The sequence below is a fragment of the Vulpes lagopus genome, chromosome 13, assembly GCF_018345385.1.
Source record: "Vulpes lagopus strain Blue_001 chromosome 13, ASM1834538v1, whole genome shotgun sequence".
NCBI classification, from domain to species: domain Eukaryota; kingdom Metazoa; phylum Chordata; class Mammalia; order Carnivora; family Canidae; genus Vulpes; species Vulpes lagopus.
Window position 1 is genome coordinate 59,681,425 of NC_054836.1, and position 27,961 is coordinate 59,709,385.

Genomic DNA, 27,961 nt, shown 5'->3' on the forward strand with positions numbered 1-27,961 from the left:
TCCTCCTTGGGCAAAGCACCTTAAGCGACCAAGAGGTCAAGGTCCTTAGGGATCCTTGATATTGGAGAAGGCTCCCTGGAGTAGAAGGCAGGAGCCATGCCTTGTTGCTTCCATTTTGCCACTTTCTTCTTCTAGAAACCATTTACATTTTGGCTGAGTAAATTACCTGATCTCTAGGAATCATTTTTTTGTAGACTGTTAAAGTCTCAAATGACCTTTGGGGCCCTTTCTAATATTTTATTGTATATACTTCTTGATCATGAAGAAACACTTGCTCCCAGAATTTAACCTTAAACAACTACCATTTTATGTTGACAACTGTATTTGAAAAATAAATTAGGAACCTAATATTCCTTTTTAAGTAAAAAAAAAAAAAAAACAGGCATGAATATTAATAGTATTGTTCATGATGGCCAAAAGGAAGAAACAACCCAAGTATCCATCAGTTGAAGAATGGATAAGGGGGGCACTTGACGGGATGAGCACTGGGTGTTATTCTGTATGTTGGCAAATTGAACACCAATAAAAAATAAATTTATTATTAAAAAAAAGAATGGATAAATAAAATGTGGCCTTTCTATTGTGAAAACAAAACAAAAATTTCACTGGATAAAGTTAAACAAGCAAGGGAGACCTTATTCAGGGTTGTTGCAACCAGGAGAGAAGCCAGAACCAAGTCCGAACTCAACTTGGATGAAGTAGAGGGGTACATTGTTTTGAGGGTGATGTTGAGCCCCAGTGGAGCAGTAATGCATGATATTCGCAGGAGTCATAAGCCATTTGTTTGCTAATTGGTTTTGTCCAAAGGAAAAATAAACTGGGATCTTCAAGACAGGAACTGGTTTTTGCAAATTGGAGCAAGGCACCCCGCCAAAATTAAGCTTTTACCCTTTCACAGAAACTGGGAGATAAGGTCCTGTTTCCTTTCAAAGAGATGGCTCCCGTGTCTTTAAGTGGTATATTCCTGGTTGTAAAACTGGCATGTGGCTTTCAAAAAAAAAAAAAAAGATTTACATCTCAAAGGGCCAGAGAAGGAATTTACAATGACAGGTTTTCTAAACTAAGTACTCAGAAAAGGGGGACCAGGGGCATAGAGTCTGGAAGAAGCCTGTCCAAACTTTAACGGAGCTGAAGGAAACTTCAGGACTATCTTGGTTACCATATAGTTAGGTCCCATTAAGTGACCAGAAAGAAGGAAGTGGTGATGTAAGCTACGACACGGACGGACCTTGAAAACAGTAGTTGTGCTGAATTTAAGAGGCCAGTCACAAAAGCCTATATTGTGTGATCCTGATGTATGAAATGTCTATAATGTCCAAATGTATAGAAACCAAGTAGATAGTGGTTGCCGAGACCGATGGGATTGGGGGTGGCTTGGGGCTGCCAAAGATTGTGGAGTTTCTTATGGGGGTGATGGAGATGTTCTAAAATTGTGGAAATGATTGTGGAAGTCTGTAAATATACTGAAAAGGATTAAATTGTATACTCTAATGGGTGCATTGTATGATGTACATATTTTGTTTCAGTAAAGCTGTTATAAAAATAGATATGTGCTGTAATGTGCTATATGGACAATAGAATATTTACCTATATTTCTGACCAACAAAAAGAAAATCTTTGTTTCTTAAAAGTAAGTTTTGGTTTTGAATAATCTATAGATTCAGAATATGTATTTCTGACAGCAGATCTGCTTTCTGGCTTTTATGAAACAGTTTAGCAGTTATTTATTACCATGCTGTACTAACCAGGGAATATATGACACAGACGAGAGGAAAATAATTTCCAGTGTCCTTAGATATTTACATTCCTGAAATTGAGAATTGTCAATAAAGAGAAAACAACTGTGTAGCAAGAATAAGAATAGAATTTTTTCCCAAATGATGAAACATCATACCATACCATATTTAAATATATTTAATATATTATATTGTATTCAATATAATATATTAAATTATAGTATATTTAATATAATATATTAAATATATTATAATATATAATATATCTTTAATATATAAGATGTATTTAACATATTTAATGTTTAATATATGTTTAAATACAGGTATGGTATGATCTAGTATAAAATCCTTGTATTCAGATGAAAGCCATATTGATAGAAACTCCATTTATGAATAAGTAATGTCCTCTGCGTTTATTTGTAAATTAGCTATTCTGCAGAATGCTTTGTCAAGAGTGACCAGGTTTTAAAGCTAGCTCACAAAGATTTATTTTGCCTACCAGGTAGCTGAAATCGAATGTTAGTACAGCCTGGGGTAACAGACAGTGGCACAGAAAGGAGGTTGCATTATCACATCCCAGTTTCTTTTGAGAGCAGGGGTGGCTCCTGGCAACATTTTGAATTATGCAGAGCGAGATTTTGGCTTCCATCCATTTTCCTTTCTATCCCACTTGCCCTGTGTTCTTGATCTAGAACCACTCTCTTGGGGTCATGAGGCATCTTCTTTTATGAGGCCTAAATCTCCCACTGTATTACCTCTCTCGGGGATCTAGGTTCTTCTAAGAGACAAAGTCACCTACACTGTCTAACATAGCTTTCCTCCCAGCCAACATATACACATTTGAATTCTCATTTCCTCAAGGTGACTAATTTCATTTTTTGGCAAAAAGGAAACAAATTTTGAAAACATGATAACCTCTGGGTATCCTAGGGTGCGGTGCATTGATCAAACTTGTTTTGTAAACCTAGAAGTATCTCTAATCAACAGGATCTTAGATGTTTGACTTGAGGAATATTAAAAATTTGGAGATAGGACAAATTATTCTTTCTGACCCATCTTTTGGGGGGATGTACCCCTCTAGGCTCCTCCTGCTTTACCCCGAGTATTTGCTTTGTCCCTACCAGAACTTCAATTTTTTTTTAATGTACCCCCTATACTTTAGATCAACTACTAGAACAGGAAAAACAGAGACTAAATGATGGTGGCTGGCATTGAGGGGAATCTTGGGGAAGGTGACATGGAAAGGAGTATCTGAGGACTATCTGGGGTACGAATGATTTGGGCATCTGATATATTTTTAATTTGGTCACATATTTTTCTACACATTGACCAATTGACTTTTCTTGGTTGTAGATTGGACTTATGGATACTACAGACAACAAAGAAAACTTGTTGAAGAGATTGGCTGGTCCTATACAGGTAAACATTTCATTATGTAATGAGATTCAACAGAAAATTTTTATTGTTTTTGTATCTATTTTTACATGTAAAGAAAACTTTGTAATTCAACGCATCATTTTTACTTAGCTTCATGGATATTCAGCTAGATTAATTAATAAAATTATATCATAGGCAGAACGATTTCCATTAGCGAATTTGGTAGTGTAAGAGCATACTGGTATCAGACACCGCGGGATTTGAATCCCAAGTCAACACTGGCTGTACCTCCTTGGAAAATATACAGAACCTACCTGAGGCTCTGTTTTTTCACCTGTGAAATGGAGGATTGTTCAAAGTATTAAATGAGATCAATGAAGTTGGCACAGTGCATTCTTATAAATACAAAGCTTTCAATAAATGTTACTTGCCGTTACTATTATGACCACAGTAGTGATGATTGTTCATTCATTTAACAAATATTGATGGGATTCTTGTTCTCAGCAGGGCTTCCTTCTAAATTACTTTTGCTGAATCAATTGGAATGAGGGTCCAAAAAGACTTTTGTGTGATTGTCAGAAGAGCACAAGTCAAATCTAGATGGCCCATGACAGGCCTGGTGACCATCAAAGACAAGAGTTGGGTATTCCTTAGAAATAACAATGGGCTGATAAGACATGATTGGATTACAAGGGCTTTAACATGAGCCTAGCCAACTTGAACTTTATGTTACAGATGAAGGGCAGCAGCACAATGAATTTAGTAGATAGCCATGCATTTCTTTTCTTTCTTTTTTATTCTTGTTTTAAAAGTAGCAAATATTGGGGTGCCTGGGTGGCTTAGTAGGTTCGATGTCCAGCTCTTGATTTCTGCTCAGGTCTTGACCTCAAGGTTATGAGTTCAAGCTCTACACTGGGCACGGAGCCTACTTAAAAAAAAAAAAAAGGTAGTAAATGTTTACTTTGGAAAATTTAGAAAATACATATCACTATTCACTCCAGGGATATTCACTTTAAAAAAAAGTTATATTCCTTTGAGGCCAATTTTTATTATTTTATATTTGTATATTTTACATAGAATTATGCATCCAATTTACTCTAGGAGTTATTTTGAACATGTCCTCATTTCAGTGATGATTCCTAATGATCATGGTACTTACGGTATGCCTAATATTCCATTGAATAAATGTTTTATTTTTGACTCTCTATATTCTCTCTATATATATTTTGACTATATATCTAAGCTACTATAAACAATGACAAATGGATGAATAGATATGATATGAACAGATATGTATCATTCGTATTTTTCATACGTATTATTTTTATTTTTATCATTTCTTTATTAGAGAATCCTTGATAGGCAGTTACTAAGCATAAAAAAAATAAATGCTTCCAACATTCTTGATACTGTGGTTTAATTGCATTCCAGAGAGATTACCCTATTTATAGTATAAGTCAGTGACTACCCCACTGGATAGTAGACAGGATAATATGATAATAATATATATTATATATAAAAATTATATATGCTTTGTAACTTTATATCTGACAACTATAATCCATGTTGTATTTCTCTTTCTCCAAAATAGAAATTCTAGTATTTGATAAAAGTTACAGCTAATTTTTGCCTCCCTAGTAATTATAAGAATCGTATTAGTGAAGGCTATGAATGCTTGGAGTTCTTCCTTAACCATGGAAGATGGTATCACAATGCTTAGCACCCTGGTTCTCCTGGAAATTATTTGCTGTTGTCATCATCTGGGCATTATTTTTGCATCTTCCATTCTCCCCAACCTAGACTTAGAAAATGGAGGACCTGTAGCCTGGAAAGAGAGGGTAGCAGTTCTTACAACACCAAGCAAGGACCTATGCTTTTCAGCAGCTCTGGCTCCTTGAGCAGCTGGATTTGCCTCATCAAATCAAGAAAAGACAGCATATTTACCATTGGTTTTACGCACATACTGTTATGCATATCCTATTGTCTTAAGAGGAGGCCACAGAGCTCTTCCGTTTAATGAGCTAATTGTGTATGGACATGGTGCTTATAGAGTGATGGGTCTGTGCATAAACGGTGCACAATTCTTTGCTTAAGAAGTTCATCATCCTGCTTATAACTTGAGACCTATTGGCTTTAGGTCCTTTAGGAGACAGTCTAGTGATCAAGGGAGTGTAAGAACACCAAATAACACTATTTTTGGTGAGGGGGAAGGATGGTAGGTCTCAAGAGGAGATTTTCCAGAGTTGAGGTGAAGGTGGAGCTTATCAGAATTTTAAAGAATGGTTTGCTCTACTTACATTGGTACTTCTCGTTGGGTTGGAAAATTATCTGTTCCTAGAATATTTGAGGATCCTAGGGAAGAGACTAGAAAGAGTTTCCGATGAGGACATTTTACAGCTGCTTAGCTCAAACAGAGTGTGGATGAATTGTTCTGTCTGAATTCTCAGAATGTCAAAAAGAAAAACAAATGAAAGCCATTATCCAAATGAGCACATCTCTTCCAAGCGGATTACACGAAAGCCAGGCATTGAAGATGTAGATTCTTCGCCATAAATTTATTGCCTCTTTTTTATTTTTAATACAAATAGTTAAAGTTTGGTAGTATTTTCCCTTTCTATACTTATTCCATGTAGAAAATGAAAAACCATGTAACTGTATAGAATTTCAGGATACATTAGTTTTAAGATTCTTAAATTTAAGTACTTTTATGAATGGCCCAAGTAGGTTGTTTTTTTTTTTTTAAGATTTTATTTATTTGGGGATCCCTGGGTGGCTCAGCAGTTTGGCGCCTGCCTTTGGCCCAGGGCGCGATCCTGGAGTCCCGGGGTTGAGTCCCACGTCGGGCTCCTGGCATGAAGCCTGCTTCTCCCTCTGCCTGGGTCTCTGCCTCTCTCTCTCTCTCTCTCTCATAAATAAATAAATAAATAAATAAATAAATAAATAAATAAATAAATAAATAAATCTTTAAAATTTTTTTTTTTTTTTTATTCACGAGAAACACAGGGAGCCTGACATGGGACTCGATCCCAGGACCCAGGATCACACCCTGGGCTGAAGGCAGTGCTAACCCGTTGAGCCACCTGGGCTGTCCAGTAGGTTGGTTTCGACCACATCTTAGTCCTAGTTTCACACATAACATCTTATCTTGTTGAGCTCTGTGTTTCTGTTCCTTCCATTATTATTATCACTTAAATTTGTCAGATTAGCTACAATCTCAGAAGGAAGGACTTGCCCTTGAATATTTGTACATATAGAATTCTGTTAACAACAGTTACTAAGAAAATCATAACATCTCTCTGTAAAAGAGCTCCTGGCTTTACCATAAGCCATTTAAAAATATACAGCAGATAGTGGATGTTACTGAAATGGAACCATTAGGACTAAGATTGTTTGTGAAGGATTGCACAATCATGTGAAGAAACAATGCAGATCTGTCCTATCAGGTGGGGAAACAGGGTGGGAGGGGAGGAGAAAGTATTACTCTTTCAGTTGTGTTTTTTTACATAGGTTAAAAACAACTTCTCTATTTGGGATGTATGCTATAATTATGCTGGGAAATGAAAGGGTTGATAAATACAGCCGACAATCCCATTTTTAAAGTTATTATGGGAAGGTGAGCAAGGTTTGTTTGTCACGCTGCTATAAAAGAGTGAATTATAAATCTGGGAATGTCAGCACTAAAATCTAGTTCTTTCCATAGTAACTGCATTTAATTTAAGGATTTCAGAAAATGAATTTCCTTCTTCCTATTAACCTTAAATTTTCTATGACAATGCCTAAAAAAAGACAGTTCAGTGAAAAAAAAAATGAGTCATTTGGTGTGGGTTTTTTTTTTTTTTTTTGAGATCATGAACACATAGCCCACAATTATGTGAGATATTAAATTTTTCCTTCTGTTTGTGAACAAACTGATGATTGCTGGAGAGGGGAGTGGTAGGACGATGAGCAAAATGGGGGGGAGGGGAGTGGGAGACACAGGCCTCTGGTTATGGATGAGTAAGGCACAGGGATAAAAGATAGAGCAAGAGGATATAGTCAGTGGTTTGTAAGAGCGTCGTATGGTAATGGACGGTCGCCACCCTTGCGGTGAACACAGTGTAACATACCCAGTTACTGGATCACTGTGTCATGCATCTGAAGCTATGTCTGTGTGTCTGTCAGCTATACTCCAAGACGACACGTTTTCCTTCCGTTGGGTTGTTAGACATTTGTAATTTCAAGCAATTAGATCATCAGAAATGGATGAACTATTACTGCTTCGCCCTAGAAGTAGTCCCTATTGAAATACGGCCTTTATTTCCTGGACTTTAAAAATTACTCTTGTTTCCTTTCCATCATACTCTAAAGCAACTTGGAATTGAAAATTTTATACCGATATATCCTAAATGTTCCTAAACCTATAGGCGCTTTTAAGTTTTAGCTGAAGAGGTGCATTGGGTAAAAGTAAGAAAGGAAACACAGGAGTCAATATTAGATGCTTGGCTGAATATACCAGAATGAAGGAGGGCTTTAAACACTGAATTTATTGTTTCCTTAAATAGAATATTTAGTCTAAATGGTATTTCCATTCCAAGAGATATATAGACTAGAAGATACTATTATGGAAAACAAAAGGGCCATAATATAAGGTGGTGTACAATGTGGTTAGATGTTTGGCATTTATTTTTGGATACAGTTAGGTGTCGTGTTTTACTTCTCTTAACCTAGAAGAAGTAGGCCACACGTAACTTGAAGAAGAATTTTTTGAATCCGTGTCTTGTAATGGCTGATTTCTGACTTGTCCAGGCCTTTCTTTACTTCTAGAATCTGAAATACCTTTTTAACATACTATATTTTCGTCTTTGATGTATCACTCCTTATAGTAAACAGACTGTTCATGTCTCATTTCCAACTTAGGAATGCAAAAGCAAGTTCCAGAATTCTATACAGAGCATTATATCATCCTTGTAAAAACACTACATGTGTATATAGGCATAGAAGAAAGGCCTGGAAAGAGACACACCAACCTGTTGGCACTGGTGCCCCTGAGGAATGGGACTGGAAGGCCATAGGAGCTGGGAGACGTTCACATCTTACTGTATACTGTTTGGATTGTGCTAATGTTTTGTATAAATATGTTGAAACAGTGTTTTCAACGTACTTAGATTAGTTTTAGACAAGAAGGGCAAGGTGTCTGGGCAAGAACCACAGCATTGTGTTTTCAGCAGTCAGAATGTAAGGTCTCTGCTTGGCCGCATTGAGGTGAAGGGGTGTCACAGATACCCCCCGGGAGCACGGAGTGCACTTCACGCTCTGGACATCGCTAACATGCAGACAGACCAGGCCACTCCACTGCTGTGCATTTCAGTTTTCTTGCCAGTAAAATGTTTTTAATAATATCATAGTCACTGTAGGGCATGAGGACTACAGGTAGGACCTAACGTCCTCGCACATAGAGGAGATACATGTTCCACGCTGTCAGAGGAAAGCTCTTTGAACGGGTATACGAGTCCAAGTGATTGTGGTTTGACCATCTCTTAGCTTGAGCCTGAACACATTAAACAAGTCTGGGTGTCTCTGATCATCTCGCAAGAGGATTTCGGAGTCGACTGACTTGAATGCATATTATAGACAGGTATTTCCTATCATCTGCATATTTTTAAAAGTTTCACTAAGATTTATATTCCAGGCAAACTTTCCCTGTGCTAAATGTGGGAAGTAGAGCGTGCCTCACTGCAAAAACTGCAGAGAGTTCAGTTAAATTATCTAAAATCCAGAATTAATTTATATGCAACTCTCATTCAGTATAGAATTGAAAAAAAGAGACATGACTGCAGAAGAGAATCACAATTAAACAATCATTGCTAAATTTATCTAATAGTAAAACTGTACACTAAGGAGTATTCCCCAGCGAGTAACGTTGAAATCCTGTAGATTCTCTGGTGCGGACTCCTAAGTGCCCCTGCTGACAGCATCTGGTAGAGTCTTAAATGGATTGGACGTCTTCTAGCAGCTCAGGGGGAGAAAATCTGGTTGTTTCTCCTTTGTGCTTAAATTTCTGGCTGTGTCTGCATGTATTGTTCACCTTCTCCTTCCTGGAATTCTTTTATCTCACTCTGTGTTCTCTACTTTCTTTTTTTTTTTTTTTAAACAACAGAAGTTCTTTTTTTTTTTTTAAATTTATTTATGATAGTCACAGAGAGAGAGAGAGAGAGAGAGAGAGAGAGAGAGGGAGGCAGAGACACAGGCAGAGGGAGAAGCAGGCTCCATGCACCCGGAGCCCGACGTGGGATTCAATCCTGGGTCTCTAGGATCGCGCCCTGGGCCAAAGGCAGGCACCAAACCGCTGCGCCACCCAGGGATCCCTGTTCTCTACTTTCAAGTGCTCTAGTCCATGAACTATATCTTTGGTCAAAAGAAAAGCAAAGAGTATTTATTACATGGCTACAAAAAAAAACAAAATTCAAGATCAGGCTATGGTTGGTGTCGCCACACAAAGCTCATTTAAATGTTTTCAACCTCTGGGCAAAATACCATGGCAAATAGTTTAAGTTGACCTATGTCACCCTCCTATTTTAGGAATCAGTAAAGGCAAAGTGCAAGGCTTACTTAGTTTCTTATTTTTTTCTTCTGTATGGTAATTCTGACTCTTTAAACCAAGGATTTTCAAAGACCAAAAGTGAGAAAATATCCAAATGACTCATTTCTTACATTCAGAAGGATTTTTTTATTAAATGAACTATATTTTTATGGAAGAAGCACAGAATTACAAAAATATAACCTTGAAATATATTCGGATATGTTTAAGATTCATTGATTTTATTTCCTTTTTCCTTTGAGTATATCTATATGACTGTGTCTCCGTCCTGCCACCTCTGAATACCAAGTTTCTGTTTTAACCATGCAGTGTGTTTTGTTCAAGTTAGACACCCTGGGACTTTTCCTGGCTGGAATGCAGACAGTCCTTTGTGGCTTCTGACATGCCAGCCTGCAAACTGTTGTAGACTGCAAGGAGCTGCTTAACTATCATAGAATATTCTGGGACACTTGTAGCAGCGGCTCAGATTTGTTCCTCAAACTGTTTAAGCCTAGGATTCCAAGGAAAGGGGAGGGAACTCGAAACCTATTTACAGTTAGGGTTCAAAGCAGCAGATGATAACCTAAGGAAGGTGGGCCCAATGGATGCTAGAACCTAAAGAGAGGCAATAGGGAGCCCCTGAGAGGCAACAATGGTGTCTAGGGAAGAAACCTGGCAGCTGAGTGCAGAGCCCTATCTGGGAGAGCAGACGCCAGGTTCCCTGTGAGGCTCCCGGCTGCTTTGCTAGGCCACTCCCCACCCACAGCCTCCCTGGCTCTTAAATGCCTGCGGGCGCTGGGCTGGAAGCAGAGCCCAAGCAACTCCATTGTGGAGCTCCTTCTCAGAAAGCCTGAATGAGAAGAGGAAAATCCTGGAGTTCCAAGGCAGACACAGGAGGACAGACCAGCAGACTTGCAGGCATCCAGTCCATTCAAGCCATTGCCATGGCCGGAGATGATGACTGAGGGTCCGGAGCAAGAAGCAGCAACCTTGGACTTAAAATCAGATTCTGGTCCACACAGGCTAAATTTTTTTCCTTTAGGGGATGCTGTTCAGCCCCCTAATTTAAGACAATGACTTGTGATGACGAATGGAGAAAGAGGAGACTGTATCCTGGCTGAGGACACCACATGTAGTTTGGCTGTAGATGCCTTTCTGATGAGTCTCCCCCAATGATGAGGTCTATGAGGTGTCCAGATCTGGGCCATTGTCTCAATGAGTATCTTAGATGCCAGTTTGGTCTATGTCCTCCCCCTAAATGAAAACCACTGCATTTACTTCTCGTTATAAGAATAATACATCATCATTTTAAAAAGCATCATATATAAAACATAAATAAATAAATAAAATAAAATAAAAAGCATCATATATATATGTGATTTATATATAAATATACATTGATGTATACCTAAATATTCAAAATACATGAATATATAAATATATATTCACAAATACATACATATTTGTGATGTTGGCATACGCCAAACTAGTGTCTTTAGTTGAGGAAATATCATTAAAGACAAAATCTCCCAACCCACAAACGTCCTTTTTGAAGACAGTAGAAAAAGGAAACACTTTTATTATTGAATAAGCATTAAGCCAGACAGTCCACTAAGAGACCGAAGAAACAAGAAGGCATCTCGCCCCCTTCCTAGCCGAGCAGATACAACCCGTTGCATACATGTTTTTGAGATAAACGATGACTGTTCTTCCATGAAGATTTGACAGCAGCTTTGGTGACACACAGTTCATCCTAATTTCACCCGGTAATTGGAGTGGCTTCCTGTGTTAGCTTATTGGCCTCCTCGGGAGGAAAAGCAAGCCTCGTATCTTCATGCGAGGAGGTAGCTTTGCAACTTGGAACAGGGTGCCCACCAGAGTTAGACTCCTACCTTCCCGCAGACACTGGGAGACAGGGTGTTACCTCCCTCGGCGTTTCCCTTCATCGGGGATGGCTCCCAGGCCCTTGAGAAAGACATTCCGGGATCATAAAGCAGAAGAAAGACCTACCAAGGTCTCAAAAGGATTTCTACATGTGTCAAGGAGAGGGAGGTTAAAGTACTTCTTACAGTGAGAATCTTCTAAAGTAAATGCTCTAAGAAAAGGAAGGGGAGAAGTGTCTTCCCGATATCCACCAAGGAGAATTGTCTCTGACTTTTGGTGTCCGTCTGTCCTTTCTAATGATCATTTCTGATGTGTTACAGCCCCTTACTGTATGTGCTGCTCTGTGCTCTGCTTTTACCTCAATAAGAGGTTGTGAATACCTTTCTAATATTGTAACCAGGCCTAAGTATCTAAGGGTGAGGGAAACCAGACGAGGCCTCTGCTAAGAGCAGAACTTGCTTCTCTTCGGTGTAGCCCCATGCCTGCAGCAGACCTCACTTGTAGGTGGCCCATAAAAGGTAGTTTTTACCCAACTTCCTTCAGCCTCACTGGGGCACAGAGTTAATTTTCCCTGGGAGGAATTGTGACTAGTAATTACATAATTTTAGGGAACCAACTGAAATCTTTCCTGCCACGGATAGGGGGGGATACATGAAAAGTAAATATCGAGGTGCAAGTTCTAGTATATGAGAAGTAGCTATAAATCTTAATTGGAACACAGGAAAGGCTGAACTTTGAAGCCCTCTGCCAGCTAGAAATAGAAGCAATAAGCAGAATAGCCCAGAATCAGTGGCAGAGCCAATCCAAAAAGTTGGCATATGCCAAACTACATTATCTCTAAACTGGGAAGGACTAATCTAGCTTTTCTAGGAGTGTGGTTCCCGTCCTCTCATATTTCATGAGCATCTCTAGGAAGTAAGAGCTGCCTGCAGCAATTTTTTTTTATAGGTAACATAGAGTTTTTCTTTTTCAAAACCCCAGAAGTTTATCCTTGAAGAGCAGTTGCATTTGAGAATGTACCTCCCATACCCTCGAAAAGATCTTGAGGTTCATCTGTGTTCATCTGTGTTTGTTAGAACATGAAGGAGTCCAATTTCTTATCACTATCCTGGCTTGCCTCCTACCTGAATGTCATTAGATAATTCTTCAGGAAAGGAAAATGTAAGGTTTTGAGATCACTTCATTTAATTAACTAATACCAGGATTATAACATATGCAGGCTCTGGGGACGTGGAGAGGAGTGAAAACAATCACAAGCTTGCCAACAAACAACAACGATTACAAAGTAGGACAAATGCCTAGTGGTAGATTGTGGTGACACAGGTCTAGAGACTCCTACATTGCTCTGGGGTTGACGGAGAGCTTCCCAACGAAAGGTATTTTAAATCGAGATAGAGCATAAGTGGGAGCTGAGCCAACACGGGTGAAAGATTATTCCAGGGCAAGGGGGCAGTTTTGCTAACCTGTAGGTGAGTGAGGAAGCTGTAAAATCCTTCCTGCCTTTGGACAGAAAACAGGAACGTGGTGCACGGTATGTGGTCAGTCGGTGTGCTTGGCATGAATGACTGGATCTGAGAAGACTGTGGTTTCATCTTACAAGTGTAGAAACGGAGACTCGGGTCATTTGCCCAGAATCTCAAAGTGAGCAGAAGACTTGAAAGGTGACCTCGATTCCCAGCGCTCTTTCCTGAGAGTCCTGGGGGCACGTCTCATTCCTTTGTTTCAGGGATCTGGCCAATAGCACAGGCAAAATGCTGTTTGATTTTTGAATTTTTGTGTGGATATAGAAAATGTTGGTTCCAGAGCATTGTGCTTGGTATGGTCTCTTTTTGGTTTATTCATGTGTCTTTTCAAGGACGGTGTTGAGAGCAGCTGCTCGGGAGAGGTGGGTGCCTTCTGTTTCATCTCGTTGCTCGTCCATGTCCTCTAGCTTCCCTACCCCAAACATGTGTTTGTTTTATAACTGAGCGGGGAGGAAAAAAGAGCTTAAATGTCTATTTAATATAACATGCATCTATTTAAGTTCATCTTTGTTCTATGGGGGGTTACCAGGTTGGTTTGCATTAGAGTCCTCTGCCCTTGCGTATCTCCTCACTCTGTAAAGGTCTCATGGTTTATGAGTCTGAAGGGCCTATATCTGGGCCTGTGTGTATGTGACCATAACAGGTGAACTTCTTTACCCATCAGGAAGGTCAGAAATACTGTCATAGTCATCTGTATGCTTAAAGGGTAGATGAATTGTAATCCATGTGGAAATAGGTGATATTCTCCTAGAAGAATGGTCATATCATTGCACATTTGCATTTCACCTGGACTTCACCTAGCCAGGATTCTATCGAGGGCACTTAAAGGATCACACAACTTGATTTTCCTCTCAGCTGTGGCACCGCGTACTGACTTCACATTCATTTCACAATCTGGGATCATTATCCCAGTTCAGTGAGAATCAATTTCTCATAGTTGATTGTCTGAATCACTGCCAGCTCGGTCACATTTTCTACATCATTTACCAGGAAGTATGGTTTAAAAAGAAAAAAAAAAAAGGTCAGAACAATTATGCAGGTAACCTGTGGCCTTGACATGCCCTCCAAATGTGCTGCAGAGTGGTCACCCACTCCTAGAGCTCAACTTCGTCTCCAAATTGATCCGAGGATGTTGCTGACCTGTAGATCAAAGGATTCTCCACCCCAATGCACCATTCTCTAAGTGAGTCTCTATTGACATGAAAGAGCTCATTCTCTTTTGAACGGAGAACAGTTCAGCTCATCTTTAGAGAACAGCCTCTATTGTTTCCTTTTAGCAGAATAATTACATCTCTAATTTCTATGGAGATGATGAAGGAGGAACACATCCCAGTTTGGGATATGTTCATGTGGCTTCAGAGGAGATAAGAAGCGAAGGTTCTGTGACTTTTCATTATGATCTTTTACCCCCCCCCCCAGAATGTGCATATTTTAGGAAATTATAATAAGTCCTTTCATTTGTGGTGATTGCTTCTTCATATTTAAGCATAAGGAAGAAGGCTTGATTTAAAATAATATCTAAGTCCTTTTGACGTGTTTTTATGCCATCAACATTTTTAAAAGTAAATTGAGTAGAAAATTAAGTGCTGGCATACGATGCAAATTCCTCTAATGTATCTGGCCTTTGTTTAATCATTTATGAGTTATCACTGCAAGATGTTTATATAGATTAGATACCACAGAGATCTAAGGGACTATATTTATTTGATCCTAATTAATATTTGGCCTTAAGTAGATAATCACACCACTTTCTAATTTCCTAATGCTAAGCAATTAAACAGCAAGCAGCTGTTGGCCAGATAAATGTTAAACTTTGCCAAATATATGTAAGTTTTTTTTTTTTTACCATATTTGGACTATATTAGGATAGGTTACAAGACATGTTTAAAATTCATATATCTTAGATTGTATGATATAGATTATCACTGAACAATTGTTTCATATTAGGATTCATGCTAAGTTATCACAATATTTTTATCACAATTTTTTTTAATCACAATTCTTTAGTCTACATTTACTCACAGTTTATGAACATAAAACAAGTAAAAAATAACTTTTGTAACAATCTTTGTGAAAGTGCTTTACATTTAAATAACGCTTAAAAAATAAAATACTGGTGGGACACCTGGGTGACTCAGCAGTTAAGCGTCTGCCTTCTGGCCCAGGGCATGATCTTGGAGACCCGGGATCGAGCCTCACATCTGGCTCCCTGCATGGAGCCTGCCTCTCCCTCTGCCTGCGTCTCTGCCTCTCTCTTTCTCTGTGTGTCTCTCATAATAAGTAAAATATTTAAAAATAAAATAAAATAAAATACTGGATTAAGAAGGAATTCTATTTTCTTAATTGGAGTGCCTCTAAACCTTTACATTTTGTTTCTTTTTTGAAAATGAAATTGCCAAAGGAGCCATTGCAATGATAAAGAGTAAAGAGAACATTAAGTGTAGATGGTCTGTAATCTAGAACAGTGGTTTCTAAACTTTAATGTGCATCGGAATTACCTGGAGAGCTTGCTAAAATAAGATTGCTGGGTCTGACTTCCAGGATTTCTGATTTGGTAGCTCTGTGATGGAGACTACAGATTTCATATCTAGCACATTCTCGGGTGATCCTGCTGCCACTGGTCTGGGAAATTTCATATTGCAGTATCCAAATCTAGATCGGTCTCTCCTTATATTGCTTTGATTTGTGGAATAAATGAATGAATGCTAAGAGTCAAAAAGAGAAAGCATATGCATGAATAAATTCATATATGGGAAACTGCTTTGGTTCTCCAGCTGTGATACATTGATATGAAATAATGCTGTGGCTTCCACTCAGCATATAATGTTATACGATGATGCTATTTTCAAAGCCCACCATCCGTATCAGCAAAGGAGTGAGGTAACTGAACAGTTGCTAACACAGCTTCCATTATCTTGCTCGTCCAGACGGGGGCCCGTTCCCTGCAAAGGAGAGATCCTGGCCCAGGTGCGTCCACTGGGAATCTCTTACTAGTGAGTTGGGCTGCAAGTGATCTTGACCTTGAATTATTCTTGACACATTTATCCATAGCAATTTCCAAGGAACGTTCTTTTTTTGTAACCTTTTAAAAATCATTTTTATTGACCCGGCTCCCAAAGCTCCTGGGTCCTGGTGATAACAAGATTGTGTTATCAGTTCCACCGTCCTTCCTTCTTCTTCCTTTCCTTGTTTCCAAATTCCAGTGTCAAAGCCCTCCTCAACTCTCTTGTTAATAATGACTTTGTCCATGTTTTTCTGGCTGTTGGTAATATAAATCAGTGCTACCCTCAAAACTTCAAAAATAGGATAGAAATATTTCTGAGCTTCTTTTTAGGAAACGTTACTCTTTTTTTTTTTTTTTTCTTAAGCAGTTGTTCAGAATTACCCAGGTAGTTGTCACTTTTCAGACCACTAATGTCAACTCCACAGGGTAAATTACTGCTACATACAAATTACATTTTCCATATTTTTTTTTTTTGGAATTTAGTCTCTTACCCTGGGGAATATTTTTGAAAATTTTAATCATTGTCCATAAAAATTGAGGGGGGTGGAAACAGAAAAGAGAAAACACCTGCCACATCTCGTGATTGTAGCAGAGAACTTGTTTGACAATCGTAGATTGTGGATGACAGAGCCTGTACTTGTTGGGTAATAATCTCATTCATTCACTCATTCAACACATTTAATTGAGCATTTCCTATCTGGCAACAAGAAACAGTACAGACTAAAGGCAAATATGTGCAGGTAAAGGAAATGACTCATGGTGACTTGTTACACTGCGCTGTGTGAGGATGCTGTCCTATTCATGAATGTTGAGTGCACTCATTTTACTCTCTTAGCTCTGGAAATACTCCAGAATTATAGAATTTGCGGCCACAACTGCAAGTAAATGAACTACTGCTTTCTAAGCAAGTAAATGAACTACTGAATTTCTAAGGCCAAGATGTTATCTTAAGTAAATATGATTTTTTAATAACTTTCAAAGTTGAAAAGTTGAAAGTTTTGCAAATTCTTCATCTTCTTCTTCTTCTTCTTTTTTTTTTTTTTCTTTTTTACTTCCTTTGACTCACTTTTCCCTCTGGGCTTAGAAAGAGTCATACTAGACCTCCAAGCTCATATGCTCATATGAAAAATCCCAAGTAAGCCATGCCTCGTTATGCTTGGTTCAATGTTGGCAACTCCTGGAAAATTACTGAATGTATCCTAGTTCTCACTAGTGTCTGTGACTAGACACACCTGTTCTTTACCTTCTGGACCTCCCTTTACCCATACTTTGGAGACGTAATATCACAATCCAGGTCCAGTGCAGGGAGGAGGGATTTTCTCTCCCTTGTTGGCCAGGAGATATCTTTTGTGGATTAAAGATAGCCTCTTCTCCAGAACCCTGGGAAGAATGTTAGACTGAGTAACAGTATTATTTTCTCAAACGTTTATAAGAAGCAGCTTGTCATTTTGGTCAAATTCTTATCATTAAGCATTCAGAGTAGAATTCATAGGCGCCATGCCCTCACTGTGACATCTCCTTCACTCACTAAAAGTTCCGCACTGGGCACCTGGGTAACTAAGTCGGTTAAGCGTCTGACTCTTGATTTTGGCTCAGGTCGTGGTCTCAAGGTCCTCAGGACCAAGCCCCTCTCCCCGGCTGTGTGCTCAGCAGGGAAACTGCTTGAGGATACCTTTCCCTCTTCCTCTGCTCCTCCCCCCTGCTTGTATTCTTTCAATAAATTGATCTTTTAAAAAAATATATAGTTCTGCACCTTACCTCCCATGTGTGTCCTAGTAGATGTTGGTCAGGACTCTAGGTTGTTAATACCAGAGAATCCTGAAGAACACTCCTACTCTGATCTGATTATAATTGGGGAATAGTTGTTGAGTGTCCTGAATTTGAAATAAGAATTTTCTTTCTACCTAAAGAAATGGAGAAAGGACCTAGTGATTCCCTACAGATCCTAAGGCACTGTTCAGCAACGTGGAGCATCTTAACATTCCTCTCCACTCTCATATTCCTGTACGTAAGGATGGCCCCAGAATACTAGTTCTAGTGGAAACCTCTGCTGGACTCTAAGGACAGGACTGTACCCCAAAGGATGTAAGGGAGCATAGAAGTCTGGAAGGAAATTCAGAGCCTCCCTCATGAGAGACTATGGGCTGTAGGAGCTATTTCCCTCTTATACTAACCCTAAAATCAGTTGCCGTGGGTCTGAATCCAGTTCTTAGAAAAGACATTGCACATAAGAAGGTAGAGAAAAGGTTCTGTAGGGCCCCTTTAGAAATGGTGGGGGGGATGGGTGACTGGTTGATGGGCACCAAGGAAGGCACCTGATGGGATGAGCACTGGGTGTTATACTATATATTGGCAAATCGAACTTCAATTTAAAAAACAAAAAAAGGAAATGGTGCTGATTTTAGCGGTATTTGCTTGGTAGGGTAGGGATGTTGGTAAAATGGTTTTACCTGAGAGAACGCAATCTAGACTTGATGGGTCTAAACCCAAACAATAAAATGGGAAACTCAAGCTCCTTTAAGACAAAAGAGTCTCAACATTCTAACAGATAACTCAGAATTTTATAAAGAATCCCTAGGGCCTCTGAGGGATAGAAGAGCCAAGTCTGTCTTTACGTCTCAGATTAACTTTGGGAGTTAAAGGATCCCTGCAAGGCCAGGAGGGCAGGTGGCGTTCCCCTGGACGGGTTCAGAAACCCTCGGCCTGCAGCCTAGATCCTCAACAGCAGCACAGCCAGGCCCATCCTGGCCACCCGCACTGGATATGTCCTGGCCTTGTCCTTCCTGGGACAGTGGGAGAGGGGGTCACCCAAAGGGGATCCTATGAGTTCTACTCCCTTTAAAGTTCTGCTACCAGCCTCGTAAGAGCACCCGATTCCCTGACCCTGTGAGGAACCCAGTCTAACCTGCTGAAACCTCTTTGTTTTTTCGATGTCTGTCATTGCCCACCCAGTCTTGTGACGTCTGCCTCAGGCCCCATAATCACACACACAGGTCACTCTCCTCGCCGCCTCTCCCTTGCCTGTGTCCTGGTTACTGTGTCACTGACTCCCACCCCAACGTCTCCTTTTATCGGCTGATGAAATTCAGAGTAAAATGTCCCTTTAAAGTTGTCCTACACCTGTGGGAGTCTGGTTGCCACTCATCCTTGAAGAGTGTTGGATTTTATGAGATAACGTTAATGAATGATATTTTTCCTTTTTTTTTTTTTTGAAGATTTTATTCATTTATTTTGAGAGAGAGACAGAGAGCACGTGAGAGCAGGATGCAGGGGGGCAGTTCACAGGGAGAGTCTTAAGCAGGCTCCACACGCAGAGAGGAGGCGGAGGCAGCGCTCGATCTCAAGACCCAGGGATCCTGACCTGAGCCAAAATCAGGAGTCAGAAGCTCAACCGAGCCACCCAGGCTCCCCTTGAGTGATATTTTTCTTTCTTTTTTTTTTTTTTTAATTTTATTTATTTATTCATGAGAGATGCAGAGAGAAAGGCAGAGACCCAGGCAGAGGGAGAAGCAGGCTCCAAGCAGGGAGCCTGATGTGGGACTCGATCCCAGGACCTCGGGGTCATGCCCTGAGCCAAAAGCAGATGTCCACCTGCTGAGCCACCCAGGTGTCGCTTGAGTGATATTTTTCTTTTTTTTTTAATTTTTTTAAAATTTTTATTTATGATAGTCAGAGAGAGAGAAGGCAGAGACACAGGCAGAGGGGAGAAGCAGGCTCCATGCACCGGGAGCCCGACGTGGGATTCGATCCCGGGTCTCCAGGATCGCGCCCTGGGCCAAAGGCAGGCGCCAAACCGCTGCACCACCCAGGGATCCCTCGAGTGATATTTTTCTATACAATTATCTTTGTAAACAAAAGAGATAAAATTCAGATAAATTGTTTTTCAGTGGAGGTTTATTTCTGGACATGTCTAGAGTTCCTTCATGACGCTGACTTGCTAAGAGCCTCATTTCATTTAATTAAAAATCCTAGATGAGCTTCGAACCTCAACAGAATTATTACCGCCGTCAACTTGTTAAATGTGATTCATCACGATTTCTTGTGTCAGAGTCGCTCTGGCATAGGCCTGGCGTCCCCAGGAGCCCTCGCTGCTGCCCTGACACTGGTCACCGCGGGTTTTCAGTCAAGGAACTGCTGAGGAACCTGGATCCTAATTCTGTTTTATGGTTAATCGGGGTGTGTGTGTGTGTGTGTGTGTGTGTGTGTGTGTGTGTGTGACTCACAGTGGCTGGTTTTCATGAGGCAAAGTCGTCAACGTGGAAGAGAGATCACTGCCCTGAATGACCTGCGGAGCGCCGAGGCCCCCAGGGTTAGGGCCGCGTGTCCGCTTGGGGCCGCCCGGTCGTGCCCCGGGTCACTCCGCAGGCCGCAGCGCCTTCACCTGCCGCCGCTGACGCCGGGCGCCCGGCCGCGGCTCAGAGGGCTGTGAGGGCGGCGCCGGCTCCCCGCGGCCGCTACTACTCCCGGCGGGGCGGGCCTCCCCGGGGACCCTGAGGGGCCGGCGCGGGGCTGCTCAGGGAGGCTGCGGCTTCAGGGGCGACGGCGGGGCCTCCACGTGCCGGGGCCGAGCGGGCGCGCAGGGCGGGCGGGCGGCCCCGAGGTGCGGCGGGAAGGCGCGGGAGGCCCTGAGGCGCGGGCTCCCTGAGGCGCGGGCTCCCCTGAGGGGCGGCTGCCCTGAGGCGCGGGCTCCCCTGAGGCGCGAGCTCCCTGAGGCGCGGGCACCCCTGAGGCGCGGGCTCCCTGAGGCGCGGGAGGCCCTGAGGCGCGGGAGGCCCTGAGGGGCGGGGTCCCTGAGGCCCCTGAGGCGCGGGCTCCCCTGCAGGGGGGAGGCCCTGAGGCGCGGGCTCCCCTGAGGCGCGGGCTCCCCTGAGGCGCGGGCTGCCCTGAGGCGCGGGCTCCCCTGAGGCGCGGGCTCTCCTGAGGGGCGGGGTCCCTGAGGCGCGGGCTCCCCCGAGGCGCGGGCTCCCTGAGGCGCGGGCTCCCCTGAGGCGCGGGCTCCCCTGAGGGGCGGGGTCCCTGAGGCGCGGGAGGCCCTGAGGTGCGGCGGGACGGCGCGGGCTCCCTGAGGCGCGGGCACCCCCGGAGACAGGTGTGGGGGGACGGCGCGGGCGGCCGAGGCGTGGTCCTCGGGGACCCCTGAGGGGCTGCCGCGTGTGCCGCCATCTGGTCCGTCGGGGGAGCGGTCACGGGAGCCCGCAGGCGCTGCGGGTGAGGGGCGGACGCAGGCCCGCGGCGTCCCCTCTCTCTCCCCCCCACCCCGCGTTGGTCTGAGGAGGCCGCGGGAGGCCGGCGGAGCGTGCGTGGCGGTGGCGGCGGCCGTGGTTCCCCGGAGCGCGGCAGGACGGAGCGTGAGGAAGCTGAGGGGAGCCCGGGTGGGGGGGCAGCGCGGTGGGCGGGGGGAGGGCGCGGGCGGGGGCAGCCCGAGGAGGGGCCTGGCCGGGCGGGGGGGGGGGGGGGCATCTCGGCAGGAGCAGCGGCCTCTGGTGCGGCCCCAGAGGAGGGAGGGGCTGCCCCTGCCGGAGCCCGCTCTGCGCCTGGACGGCCTCCCCGAAGGAAGACGGCAGCCCGCGGCCTCCGGGGCGAGCAGCGGCCTCCAGGTGAGCGCGGCCTCCAGGCGCGGGCTGCGGCCTCCAGGTGAGCGGCGGCCTCCAGGTGAGCGCCGGCCTCCAGGTGAGCGGCGGCCTCCAGGTGCAGGCTGCGGCCTCCAGGCGAGCGCGGCCTCCAGGTGAGCGCGGCGGCCTCCAGGTGCGGGCTGCGGCCTCCAGGTGAGCGGCGGCCTCCAGGGTGAGCGGCGGCCTCCAGGTGCGGGCTGCGGCCTCCAGGTGAGCGGCGGCCTCCAGGTGCGGGCTGCGGCCTCCAGGTGAGCGCGGCCTCCAGGCGCGGGCGGCTTAGCCCCAGGACGGCCGTGGAGGTGTGGGGAAGAGCTGCTGCCCCGGGGCTGTGGGGCGGCGACCGCGGGGACCCGGGGCAGGGCCCCCCGAAGGTGCTGGTGCGAACTCGAGGCCCGACCTCCCGAGGCCTCGGCCTGGCCAAGCGGAGGCTGAGTCAGCGGCGCCGCAGCAGGGCCGCCCCTCCCGGAGGCCGCCTCTGCCCGGTCCGTCAGGGGCCGCGGGCTGCAGGGTCGCAGGCGCCACCTGGGGCGGCCGCTGCTGACCGACGCTTCGCTCCTCTCAGGAGCTGGGCTCTGGGACCAGACCAGAGGGAGACTCGGTCCGCAGGCCGCGATCTCTGCGAGCAGCTGCGTGCTTTCCCCTTCCTTGGCTTAGGGCGGCCCGAGGGACCCCCCCACCCCCACCCCCACCCCCGGGCAGCCCACCCACCTGGGGGCGGGGCCGGGCACGCTGGCCCCCGTGGGTTCCCTCATCATAACGACCAGTTCATGGGACTTGACTTGGAAGAGGCGAGGAGACTCCGCGGGTTCAGATGTGTTGTCTGCCTTGGATGCGGTCGCCTCTGGTTTGTAGCGCCCAGACAGACAGAGGTAGGGGTGCAGAGACAGAGAGACAGAGAGACAGGGATAGAGAGAGAGATAGAGGGAGAGGGATAGAGAGAGAGATAGGGATAGAGAGAGAGAGAGAGAGAGGGATAGAGAGATAGAGATAGAGAGAGAGAGAGGGATAGAGAGAGAGGGATAGAGATAGAGGGATAGAGAGAGAGAGATAGGGATAGAGAGAGAGAGAGAGAGAGAGAGAGATAGAGAGAGAGAGAGAGAGGGATAGAGAGAGAGGATAGAGAGAGAGAGAGGAGAGAGGGATAGAGATAGAGAGAGAGATAGAGAGAGAGGGATAGAGAGAGAGAGAGAGAGGGATAGAGATAGAGAGAGAGAGAGGGATAGAGATAGAGAGAGATAGGGATAGAGAGAGAGGATAGAGAGAGAGAGAGAGGGATAGAGATAGAGAGAGAGAGAGGGATAGAGATAGAGAGAGAGAGGGATAGAGATAGAGAGAGATAGGGATAGAGAGAGGGATAGAGAGAGAGAGAGAGAGAGGGATAGAGATGAGAGAGAGAGAGAGGGATAGAGATAGAGAGAGATAGGGATAGAGAGAGAGGGATAGAGAGAGAGAGAGAGGGGGATAGAGATAGAGAGAGAAGAGGGATAGAGATAGAGAGAGAGGGATGAGATAGAGAGAGAGAGATAGGGATAGAGAGAGAGGGATAAGAGAGAGAGAGAGAGGGATAGACATAGAGAGAGAGAGAGATAGGGATAGAGAGAGAGGGATAGAGAGAGAGAGAGAGGATAGAGATAGAGAGAGAGAGAGGGATAGAGAGAGAGAGGAGGGATAGAGAGAGAGATAGAGAGGGATAGAGATAGAGAGAGAGAGGGGTAGAGAGAGAGGGATAGAGAGAGAGGGATAGAGAGAGAGAGAGAGAGGGATAGAGATAGAGAGAGAGAGAGGGAGAGAGAGAGAGAGAGGGATAGAGAGAGAGATAGAGAGAGAGAGAGAGGGATAGAGAGAGAGGGATAGAGAGAGAGATAGAGAGAGAGGGATAGAGAGAGAGATAGAGAGAGAGGGATAGAGAGAGAGAGAGGGATAGAGATAGAGAGAGAGAGAGAGGATAGAGAGAGAGATAGAGAGAGAGGGATAGAGAGAGAGAGAGAGAGGGATAGAGAGAGAGGGATAGAGAGAGGGATAGAGAGAGAGGGATAGAGAGAGAGATAGAGAGAGAGGGATAGAGAGAGAGAGAGAGAGAGGGATAGAGAGAGAGATAGAGAGAGAGGGATAGAGATAGAGAGAGAGAGAGGGATAGAGATAGAGAGAGAGGGATAGAGATAGAGAATGATAAGGATGGAGAAATAGGGATACATAGAGATAGATATAGGGATAGAGAGATAAGGATAGATGGAGGGAGATAGGGATAGAGAGAGAGAGAGAGAGACAGGGATACATAGATAGAGAAAAGAGAGAGACAGAGAGAGAGAGACAGAGAGAGAGACAGGCTTTCCAACTGACCAGTGTTGACCACAGGGGGGACATCTCTGTGCCCCAGTTCAGCAGGAAGAAGTTCTAGAAGACAAGGCCTTCCACCCTCAGGGACCGCAGAGTTTTAAGGGGGGGGGTGCTCAGGGGCAGTGGTGAGAACAAAGACAACAGGAAGTACGGATAAAACTACATTCCTTTAGCCTCAGAGCGGGACCCTCCTCCCAATTCCCAATTGTCTTGGTGTTAATGCTTCCCTAGAGGCCCAAGAGCAACCTTCGCTTGACAATAGCCCGACCTCCAGGATCCAGGGAGTCTTCTTTGACATATGAAAATCCCTTTGGAAACATCCTTTATCTCCATCCCTCCCAATTTAAAAGTGCGCAACCCACCGCTCCTGGCAATCCCAAGGCCGCTCAGTCAGCCCGCTGGTCCTGCCCTCCTGCTGTAAGAAAAACCTCTTTTTACACCAGGAAGAAAATAAAGAATAAAAAATAAATAAGAGAGGAGTAGATGAGGAGGACGGTTAAAATGGAGGCTTTTACGGTTTTACTCTATAGTCTTACATGTTGCTCTTTTCCTTTGAAACTGCATGCAAATTCTAATTGTTTAATAGAAAAGGGAAAAATAATATCATAGAGCCTGCAACTATGTGCCTACCAAAGCAGAAATTCAATTAGTTTCAACTATTGAATTACCCTTGAGTTTTAATTGAAAAATAGAGATAATTCATTTGGTAATTTTGCATTGAGCTTAATGATTTTTCTATAGAAATAGTTTGGATTAGAAAATAATACTGGAGCCTCAAAAATACATCATTTAATGTGAGCTTCCCTTTATTCAAATCTGCCAAGGATTCTAACTAAAATAAATGAAAACAGGATGTTGCAGTGAGAATCTGTTTTCTAACTCTTGAAGACTTTGTTATTTAGCCTCTGTTAGAAGAATTTTGTTTGTGAGGCGGAATCCAGACTAAATTAAATAGATCTGCCATGGGTTCACATTATCATTCTGGGTTCTAAATAAGTGTTTTCATTTAATACGCGTACTGAAACTTCCTAATACGACAAACTGGGGCACATGAAATGGAGTTTTATGCTCCATTGAACTGAATTCTCTGTGGCTGCTTAGAAACATTTGGAGTGTTTTAGAGGATTTATTCATTTTAGTGACCGTGTTTCCCCTTAACCTTTGTGAAATGCATTTTGCTGCACATATTAGCTATTCTAAAACTGTGAATTCATTTATCTGCCGGCTGCAGAGAGCACGCAGGAGAACCAAGAGAAATGATAGATGCTAACAAATCCGAAAAGAGTAATAGTTGTAGGTGATACTCATCAATGTATTCTTCAGTGCTAGTCTCTGTAGGTAGAAGCAGTGACAGAGCCGATAAGGTACCTGCTGTGATTAAACTCGTATTCTAGCAGGGAAAGAAAAACAAGCAAGCAGGGTAATTGCCGAGTATGAGAAGAACTACGAAAAGAATAAACACAGTGTGATGTGACAGGTAAGAGCTTAGCAGAAGGGGGGCGGCTTCCAAGAGGGGGATATTTCAGCTCAGATTTGAGAAAGAGGGGGAGCTGGCCAGTGACCTATAGAGGGGAGAGTGTTTCAGGCAAGGGCATGGCAAGTGCAAAGGCACTGGGACCAAAAAAGAGAGGTGTGACTGAGGAAGAGTGGAGCGTGGTAAAATGGAGGGCACATGACCCCTTATTTTGTGTCAAGCCTTGTGCTAATGGTTTCCTCTGATTAGCTCACTTAAGCCTCGTAGCAATCCTAGGAGGCTCATCCTAACATGGTCCATATTTTTAAGTGGGTGAACCCCGGGGAACAGAATGATAAAGAAACCCACCCAGGATTAGTCAGCTGGTAAGTGGTCCGGACCAGATTTTCACCCGGAAGGTCTGACTTCAGAACCCATGCTTTCAGCCTTACATGATGCTGTTTCCCAAAGACCGCACCATACACGTGTAAATTACTTATTGGTTGTTATGATAAACTTTCAGTTACCTTTTATAGCTTAAAAAACTCCTCTGTATTTCCATACTTCATTCCGCAAGGAACGTTGTGCCCTGCTCCATTTGCCAAGCTTTACGAGGAATGTAGACGAACTGGAGAGTATTGGGAAGAGCTAGTGAAGAGTGTTGACATAGGTGAAGCAGGTGTGACTCACGAAAAAGATGCAGCTCAGGAGACTGTTCACTTCTTTGTCGCTATTCATGTATTTTCAAGGTCATTGGGTGGAAAAATAATTAGACGTCTTGTTGGCCCCCTAGTAGATACAATTTGGGGAGAAATTACTTTTGGAGAGGAGCTTGCTTTGATAAAGGAAATGACTCTGACATCAAAAAATCTAAAACTGGAGAAAGCTGTGCAGGGGGAGATAAACCCCAACATCAGAAGTAGTTAAGCTGAGGCAAAAAAAAAAAACCCTGTTACTAAGCATTGTGTAGGGGAGGGCTCAGGCAGTGATTGGATCATTGAACTTGGGTGGTTTTTCCCAATCCTGAGATTCTGTGATGGACAAGCTATGATCAGAATCCATGAGGTTCGGGCTTGGCAGAGCGTGGCGGAGACCCCCGTGCCGGACAGAGCTGAAGAAACAAAGTGAGATCCCAAATAGGAGGGCTGCACTTAGATATTGAAACCCCATTGTCTTCTCTAGTTATGTTGACCCATCTGAGACTTGGAAAAGAGGAGTCATCCTGTCGTAGGGAACCCGTCCTCACCTTTCTACTCCCAACATCATGTCCATTTCTAAACCAATCCTGGCACCCCAGGGAATTGATCATATTTTGTGTCTTTATTAGATTACTTGTAATTTTCAGTGTATCGATTGGTTCATCTAATGTCTTCACCTAGACCTTAGAGCCACTGAAGGAAAATTCGTATTTTTGTTGTCAGGTCTAGAGTATTACGAAAAAGTAACTGAGACCATAAGTAGCAAGCCCTTAGAGGTGCCGAGCGTAAGATCAGAAAGTCAAACCTGGATTTAGAAGTGCATTTGTGGCCAGCATTCACTTTCCAGTTATCCTAGAGGCGTGCCCCTTGACCACGGCCTCAGAACACTAATTCACAAAGTACGTCTTTCACTGAAGAGATTATAAGATCCAAGTGTTTTCAGTAAAAGGCATGATGAGTTGTGATAGAACTAGATCTTAGCTCTGGAAGGTATTTCTCCATTTGGTGTTCGAGAGGTCTACCAGAGGAAATTGCAGGGAAGTGGTTGAAAATAAGTGTTTTATGACAAGCCAGTGTGTAGATTTTTACAGAGATATGGCGTAGGGCCAACTTCTTTGAAACGCCCAACATTTTAGATGGATTCCTTAAGTACGGGATAGCCGTGGCCCCTTGGAGTGGAGATTATTGTAACCCCTTTGCTGCCCACCACCGAAGAAAAAGGTATTCTGCAGTGCTTTGGTACTACTAAACTTTTAAAAGTTTTGTTGTGGAGCTGTGAAGATTGACTTATTTGAAGAATGTTTTACAATTTGTCTTCGATACTTTAGAAACGTGAGGTCTACTCTGGTAGCAGCAGATGTAAAGATGTGGGGCTGCATTGGCCGAAGCAGAGCAAAGACCGCAGCTGACCCCTCTGGCCGTGTACAGCTGCCGGTCACTTGCTCTGGGGTCAGCCGGTTCTCATTATCACAGAGTTTAAAATGCCTCAAACAGATGTCATCTGGAGCCTTCCAACCTTTCAAAGACGTAGGTTGTGCTGGCTCAGAAGCCAACCTGCCTCTTCCTTCCCTCAAGTTCCACGGCCCGTAGAAATCTTAAACCCTCCTTAGGACTCCTGGAACTCCCCAAGGGATTTCCCTTCTCTGCACCTTTGGCCCAACGCTATGCGGTCACACAGGGAAGGACAGGAAACCTGCTGGTCCCAAAAGAGATCTGCTTACATCTGTCATTACTGGAAAGGCTCCGAAGGCGTCATCCCATGGGCTGGACACACATTCAGA

At 43.7% G+C, this 27,961-nt stretch overlaps 1 protein-coding gene across 1 annotated transcript in view; it reads left to right on the plus strand.

The window, feature by feature from the left end:
• PTPRZ1 (protein tyrosine phosphatase receptor type Z1) overlaps positions 1–27,961 on the plus strand; it is a 172,476-nt gene that overhangs the window by 49,911 nt on the left and 94,604 nt on the right. Inside the window, exon 2 of the mRNA XM_041727517.1 lies at positions 3,090–3,155. Within this exon, the coding sequence (XP_041583451.1) occupies positions 3,090–3,155 (66 nt within the window). The remainder of the gene's footprint in view (positions 1–3,089; positions 3,156–27,961) is intronic.